This window comes from Octopus sinensis, linkage group LG2, assembly GCF_006345805.1.
Source record: "Octopus sinensis linkage group LG2, ASM634580v1, whole genome shotgun sequence".
Classification (NCBI taxonomy): domain Eukaryota; kingdom Metazoa; phylum Mollusca; class Cephalopoda; order Octopoda; family Octopodidae; genus Octopus; species Octopus sinensis.
This window is the reverse complement of record NC_042998.1, coordinates 186,368,364-186,376,815: the sequence shown is the minus strand read 5'-3', so window position 1 is coordinate 186,376,815 and position 8,452 is coordinate 186,368,364. Positions and strand designations below refer to the sequence as shown.

The 8,452-nt window shown below is 37.3% G+C and overlaps 1 protein-coding gene across 12 annotated transcripts in view; it reads right to left on the bottom strand.

Moving 5' to 3' along the window:
* Positions 1 to 6,674: 6,674 nt before the first annotated feature.
* Positions 6,675 to 8,452, bottom strand: part of LOC115222534 (inositol 1,4,5-trisphosphate receptor type 1) — a 324,840-nt gene continuing 323,062 nt past the window's right edge. For all 12 annotated transcript variants that reach the window (XM_036500553.1, XM_036500548.1, XM_036500552.1 and 9 more), the window contains one exon: positions 6,675 to 8,201. In XM_036500553.1, the coding sequence (XP_036356446.1) occupies positions 8,118 to 8,201 (84 nt within the window). In that variant the 3' untranslated portion in view covers positions 6,675 to 8,117. The remainder of the gene's footprint in view (positions 8,202 to 8,452) is intronic.

Genomic DNA, 8,452 nt, shown 5'->3' with positions numbered 1-8,452 from the left:
CGAACGGCTTTTGTGTGTTTCTTAAATGGCTTACCTTCCATGCTGCAATTGTTTTCGTTCCAGCACACGATCTCAGATCAAATCACTTGCTATGCAAGTACATCTCCGTAATTACAAAATTGTTGCCGTGGGTTAATCTATATTAGTAAAATTGGTTTGGTAAGACTGAGATGTCAGTCAGCTATAGTCATAGTCACTACGATTTTAGTGTTCCAATGAATAAATGAAAAATATGATGCTGATAGTCTGATGATATCTGTGTGTGTATAACTATATGAGACTGTGAGGTTGTGTGTGTGAATAACTGTATGAGACTGTGTATGTGTGTGTGCATGTGCATGCATACCTATATGAGACTGTGTGTTTGTGTGTGTGTGTAACTGTATAAGACTCTGTGTGTGTACGTGCATGTGTACCTATATCAGACTGTGTATGTTTGTGTGTGTGCATGCATAACTGTATGAGATGGTTTGTGTGTGTGCATGCATGTACCTGTATGAGACTGTGTGTGTTTGTGTGTGTGTGAAACAATAACTGAATGTGTTTGTTGGTATCTGTACGTTTAACATACAGACTACATGTGGAATATCTGCTGATATCTCTGTGTGTATGTGTGTGAATTGTTATCTGTGTATGTTTGTGTAACAATATAAGACTATAATTGCCTGCTGATATCTGTGCATATGTGTGTGTGTGTGTATGATTATATATGTATGCATGTGTGTATATATAAAACGAATAAACTGTGTATGTATACATAACAATATGTGACTGTGTTTGAGTGTGTATGTGCACGTCATTATCTCTTTTACTTGTTTCAGTCATCTGACTGCGGCCATGCTGGAGCACTGCCTTTAGTCGAGCAAATCGACCCCAGGACTTATTCTTTGTAAGTCCAGTACTTATTCTATCGGTCTCTTTTGCCGAACCGCTAAGTGACGGGGACGTAAACACACCAGCATCGGTTGTCAAGCAATGCTAGGGGGACAGACACACAAACACACACATATATATACATATATACGACAGGCTTCTTTCAGTTTCCGTCTACCAAATCCACTCACAAGGCATTGGTCGGCCCTGGACTATAGTAGAAGACACTTGCCCAAGATGCCACGCAGTGGGACTGAACCCGGAACCATGTGGTTGGTTAGCAAGCTACTTACCACACAGCCAATCCTGTGTATGTTTGTGTAACAAAAGGAGATTATGCAATTGTCAGCTGGTATCTGCTGGCACGTGGCTTAGAGGTTAGGGTATTCATTCTGCTCACAATCATGAGTTCGAACTCCTCCAGTCTATTCAGCTGGCAAAAGTGAGTTGTACTTGTATTTCATAAGGACCAACCTTATCTACATTAACAAAATTGGCTTGGTAAGACTGACGTAGCAGTCTAACAGTACATGTCAGCCTGCTATAGTCGCTATACCCTCCTCCGTCCACCCCACCTCAGCTAGCCCAACAAAGATTTTAGCATTTCATTAAATAATAAATAAACGAAAAATATGCCCTCGGGCATATGGCGTAGTGGTTAAGTGCGCAGGCTACTAATCCCAAGATTCTGAGTTCAATTCCAAGCAGTGAACTGAACAATAATAATAATAATAACATCGAAGAATACCTTAGGAATGAGAACCCAGGTTCGAAATTTCCCCCAAGACACCTGAAGAAGGCTGGAGAGTATATCAGCCGAAATGTTGTGTCAAATATCTGTCGAATGTAAATAATGTAAATAATGAAAAATATGACACCGATTGTCTGCTGGTATCTGTGTGTATGTGTGTGTGTGTGTGTGTGTGTGCATGTAATGGTATGAGACTGTGTTTGAGTGTGTTTATGTGTGTACGCATAACTGTATGAGACTTTGTGTTTGTGTGTGCACATAACTGCATGAGGCTGTGTATGTGTGTCCATGTGTGCATACCTGTATGAGACTGTATGTTTGTGTGTGTGTACTATATGCGACTGTGTGTGCATGTGCATAACTGTGTGTGTGCATAACTGTATGTTCAACATACAGACTACGTGTGGAATATCTGCTAATATCTGTGTGTGTGTGTGTGTGTGAGTTGTTATCTGTATACATTTGTGTAACAATATAAGACTATGTCTGCTGCTATCTGTGCATATGTGTGTGTGTTTATATGTGAATGCATGTGTGTATATATAAAATGAATGAACAGTGTGTATGTGACATAACAATATGTGACTGTGTTTGAGTGTATATGTGCACATGTTGTCATCTGTGTATGTTTGTGTAACAAAAGGCGATTATGCAATTGTCAGCTGTTATCTGCTGTCACGTGGCTTAGCGGTTAGAGTATTCAACTTACAACCACGAGTTCGAAAACCATTGGTGCATTGTTACACAGTGCTTCTCCAGTTCACTCAGCTGGTAGAAGTGTGTTGTACCTGTAATTTACAAGGGCCAGCTTTGTGTAGAATATTTTGATCTGAAGGCGGCGAGCTGGCAGAATCGTTAGCACGGCGGGCGAAATGCGTAGCCGTATTTTGTCTGCTGTTACGTTCTGAGTTCAAATTCCGCTGAGGTTGACTTTGCCTTTCATCCTTTCAGGGTCGATAAACTAAGTACCAGTTACGCACTGGGGTCGATATAATCTGTTTGTCCTCTCTGTGTTTAGCCCCTTGTGGCTAGTAAAGAAATAGGTATTTCGTCTGTCTTTACATTCTGAGTTCAAATTCCGCTGAGGTCGAATTTGCCTTTGATTTTTTCGGGGTCGATAAGTACCAGTTGTGTACTAGGGTCAATCTAATCAACTGGCCCCCTCCCCCAAAATTTCAGGCCTTGTGCCTAGATTAGGAAAGAATATTTTGATCTCCTGATTTACTACTGACTTCAAATCTGCTACTATTGAGGTTACCTTCCATTCATTTAGTGATGCTAGAAATAACAGACTACACACCACATCTTATTTACCTTCTGAGAAAGTGAATGTGCATGGCCTTGTGGTTAGGGTATTTAGCTCAAGAACATAAAGTTGTGAGTTCGATTCCTGCCAGTGCATCGTGTCCTTGAGCAAGATACTTCATTTCACATTGCTTCAGTCCTCTCAGCTGGCAAAAATGAGTTGTACCTCAAAGGGCCAGCTTGTTACATTCTGTGTCATGCTGAATCTTCCTAGGAACTACGTTAAGGGCGAACATACCTGTGGAGTGCTCAGCCACTAGCATGTTAATTTCATGAGTAAGCTGTTCTTATTTCTTTATTACCCACAAGGGGCTAAACATAGAGGGGACAAACAAGGACAGACAAAGGGAAGGGATTAAATCGATTACATCGACCCCAGTGCATAACTGTTACTTAATTTATCGACCCTGAAAGCTTGAAAGCAAAGTCGACCTCGGCAGAATTTGAACTCAGAACGTAATGGCAGACGAAATACTGCTAAGCATTTCAACCCTAACCCTAACCCTAACGATTCTGCCAGCTCACTGCCTTTTATGAGTAACCTGTTCTGTTGATCAGATCAACTGGAACCTTTGTTGTTGTAACCAACAGAGTACTAGTAAGTACCTTATGAGAACATGAGATTTCTAAGAGTAAGGTCATTCACGTAAAACACCCTAGAGCTACATATTAAAAATATTACTTTTTTCCTGTTCATACATAATGCTCACTTTTGTAAAAAGTTCAAGCAACTGAATTAACTTTGCTATATTACTGGTACTCTGTGGAGGTATATGGCCTAGTGGTTAGAGCAGCAGACTTGTGAGTTCAAATCTCAGACCTGGCAATGTGTGTGTTTATGAGTGAAACACCTAAGATTCGCGTGGCTCCAGCAGCAGGCAATGTCTAAGTTCTGCTGACTCTTTTGTCACAACTTTTTTTCCCTCTTTTCTCCTGCATCTAGCAGCTAACCTGTGACAGACTGGCATCTCTTCCAGGTGGGCAACCTATACGCCAATGAAACCGGGAAACTGGCCCTTATGAGCCAGGCATGGCTCGAGAAGGAACACACAACAACATATTGCTGGTACTCTGTCTCATATCCAGACAAAGTAAAATAAGTTCCTTCCTGAGTCAGATAGACTCATAAGGCCAGTTTCCTGGTTTCCATGGTGTATTTATTCCCCACCTGGATGGGACACCAGTCCTTTGCAGGATTACTCCTTTTTGTCAGCTGAGTGGACTGGAGCAATATGAAATGAAATGTTTTACTTAAGAACACAATGTAGTGCATGGCCCAGGAATTGAAACCACAATCTTATGATCATGAGCCCAACACCCTAACCACTAAGCAATGTGGTTCCACTACGTAAAGTTCCTTCCCAAATCATTTAGAGTCATAGGACCAGTTCCCATGGAATATATATTCCTGACTCGGATGAGATGCCAGTCTGTCACTGAGTGAACTGGAGCAACATGAAATGAAGGTTTTGCTCAAGAACACAATGTGTTACCCGGTCCAGGAATCAAAACCATAATTTTACAATTATGAGTGCAACACTCTAACCACTAAGCCATGCACCTCCACTATACAACCAGATAAAAGGGAGGGGGGAAAATACTGATCATATACTAAGGATATTTAAATTAACTGTAACCTTGTTATAAAAATTGGCAATGTGCTAAGTAAAATGCTTTTGATGAACTGTGCTCCTTTCTTGTGGAATATGTCTAGAAGCATCTTAATTTTACTTCATGCTAATACTTTGTGTAATACCTATCCTCTTCTAATATTATAACAGATTCTATGTTTTAGCCTCACTCTTAATCATGTTACTTAAACCCTGTTTTAAAAAATCATCATCATCGTTTAATGTCCGCTTTCTATGCTAGCATGGGTTGGATGATTTGACTGAGGGCTAGCGAACCAGATGGCTGCACCAAGCTCCAATCTTGATCTGGCAGAGTTTCTACAGCTGGATGCCCTTCCTAACGCCAACCACTCCGAGAGTGTAGTGGGTGCTTTTATGTGCCAGTCAGGTGGTACTGGCAACCACCTTGCTCAAATCTTTTACATATGCCACGGCACAGGTGCCAGTAAGGCGATGCTGGTAACGATCACATTCGAATGGTATCTTTTACGTGCCACCGGCACGGAGGGCAGATAGCTGCTCTGGCAATGATCACGCTCAGATGGTGCTCGAGTGCCAGTAAGGTGACGCTGGTAACGATCACACTCGAATGGTGCCTTTTAAGTGCCACTGGCATGTAAGCTGGTTAGCCACTCTGTCAATGATCACACTCGTATGGTGCTCTTTGCACATCGAATTTGGTATATAACTATTTAATTCAGAGTCCACTTTGGTTTTGAACAGACCTCACCAACAACAACACTGAACACCTTTTTGATCTCCATGTGTCTAACACATGTGGATATGCCTACAAAGTCAAAAAACAACACAGCTCCCATGACTTTCGGAAACATTTTTTCACGCTCAGAGTTGCTGAAGCATGGAATAAACTGCCTGCGTCAGTTGTTGACTGCCATGACACTGCATCCTTTAAGGCCCTCATGCTTTCCGAAATCCGCCGAAACTACACCTGATTATATATACACTTTAGATGAGTTGTAGTGCACCTGAGCACTGTACACAATTATTATTATTATTATTATTATTATTATCTCCCACCAAACACAAGTTTCAGCTTTTCAGTTCCCTGTTCAAATATTCTTCTACATTGTAATTGGCTCATTTATAATCATAAAAATAACAAATATTCTGAAGCAATTTAAAAACAACTGAAAAAGTGAACGTCAGAAAATAAGAAAATTGAATGAAATATCAAACAGATGCTAAAATAAATAAATTTTATTGTTCCATAAAATTGCATTTCTTTCATTTTTCAAAATTTTAATTGCATGATTGTTCTTTCCCCACCAAGCAGAGAAATTTCAGTTGCATTAGTTAGATCAATGCACGATGTAATTGACCTAATGAAGGTATATTAGGTTAAGTCGGTGGATTAGTCAAGGGTGAGAAAATACCTTGACTTAACAAATTGCCACACTGTGGTATCATTTAACAATGGCTTCGATGACTTTTTGAACATGATGATCTGTGGTCACGCACGCAGTTATATGTATGGGCTAAAATCGATCACTTTTATAACAAAAATGATAATAATTACATAGATTACACACACCCACACACACAAAGGTAAATTTAACAATTATGATATTACAATGTTTTCATTTTTTTTTTTTTTTGCTTTTAGATTTCATAATTTTTCTAGAAAGTTATGTGTCAGCTCTCAAAATTGGACAAACAAAAACAAATGAAAGATTAGTTATAAATAAACACACATATGTTTATATGTGTGTATGCTTCTTTTGAAACACCTAATTAGTAACAGATTAGAATTTCTGTTTATTGTTCCTTTATTTTTGGTAAGGAGAAAATAAATCACTAACTGGAAAATATTAAAATACACACACACACACACACACACACACACACACACACACACACACACACAAGAAGAAACACACCAGGACAATGTATCACATATATAGATCAGCAGAAATTGTGCACATGTATGTTATATATATATATATATATATATATATAAACAATTCATAAATGAGGGCAAAGGAAACCATTAAAGGTATTTTTTAATATGCTGGCCATTGATAAAATTTTTTTCGAGAAAATATATATATTTTTTTTTTTTCGAAAAGAATTTTATCCTCACATTTGATATATATATATATATATATATATATACATAATGACATACATATACTGATTCTGAATGTAGATGTTAACAGCAGCAACAACCATCCAACAAAAGTTGGTATAATCCACATTTGCTTGGAGTAATACTGAAAAACTAAAATTTAATTAAAAAAAAAAAAGGAGGTTAACCCTTAACCATTAGTGTATAATGAGAGAAAAAAAAAGATGTCAAAATGATAGTTTCGAACATAACATCATTAGGAAGTGTTTTCTAAAATGATAAGTGTGTGTGTGTGTGTGTGTGTGTGTGTGTGATTAGGTGGGTATAAAACAACTAAATCAATGTTGGTTAACAATCCTGCTAGGAATATCTTTGTGTATTCATATATATATATATATATATGCACACATGCATACAAGAAAGATACTAAACATTAAATATTAATCTGTAAAGAGCAAATGGGAAATTAATATCACAGTACTACACAATCATATTTTGTAATTTTATAAAAAGAGTATCACTCACCCATACATGTGTTGGGCATGTTCTCACCTTGTTTAAATTTAAACGCATGTGCACACACACACACACACGGACGCACGCATGCACACAGAGGCATTTTTTGCAGCTTTCTTGAGATATACATGACTGCATATATGTGTGATCAAATATTGCAATAAAATGGAGAATGTAGGTTTACACTCACATACTCATATGTGTATAGATCTATTTATAAGCACTCATGTGGACACATAAGCACCAACACACAAAGCTAATGGTATTAATGTGTATAATGTATAATCTGATTAATTCCTCCAGATATATGCCAAAGATAGAGACACTGAAATGGTTCAAACAACTCCTTGCCGGATCACTTCAGAATATGTTCTCCAAGTGAAATATACTTTCTATACATTTAAAAGAAGTTTTGTCGGGTCCACATATAGAGGTTTATGTATCAGCTATAAATATAACACACACAAAAAAAAAAAAAAAACCACAGAAATATTTTGGAAGAAGGACTGATTTCATTACAATTTTCATTTGTTAATGAAAAAAAAAAAAATGAAAAAAAATATTCATGTGGGTTAAATTACAATTGTGGTTTTTATGTTGTTTCAATTATCTATAAAAGGAAAATTGACAAAAAAAAAAAAAAAGAAAAGAAACCCAATAAAACCTCCAAAAATATAAATAAATATATATAAATGAAATAAAAATATAGAACCGAAAAATCCCGTTAAATAAGTAACTACGGAAATAAGGTCTAATATTCTACTCAATGTGAATAGAATGAGATATTTGTGACCAATTCTCTAAGATAGCAGCAGCAGCTTAGTGACCAATTCTCTTTGGTAGCAGCGGTAATAGTGCAGCAGTTTTGAGAACTTGACGCAGTACAAACATCACATGACATTGAGAACATCAATAGCTTCCATTGAACAAATCTAAGATGTTAGTAGTGAAGGAATCAAACGTTCTGGTTATTTGCTATTGGTAGTGTGTTAGAATGCAGTAAACCATAACGTTGTTTCTGTTTCCTTTGTTCTGTCATCTGAAGAAAGAAATAAAGAGAAAAATATATAAATTCAAAGATGAAGTTAATGATGAATAAAACAGGTTTCATTTAACCCTTTCGTTACCAACCCGGCTGAAACTGGCTCTGGCTCTGTAGTACAAAGGTCTTGTTTTCAGAAGTTTTGAATTAAAACCTTCCACCAAACTTTAGTCACAATTTATGTTCCTAACACTGGCTTAATGATAACTAAGTTATTTTACTAAATTTTTTGTTATATTTAAAGTAAT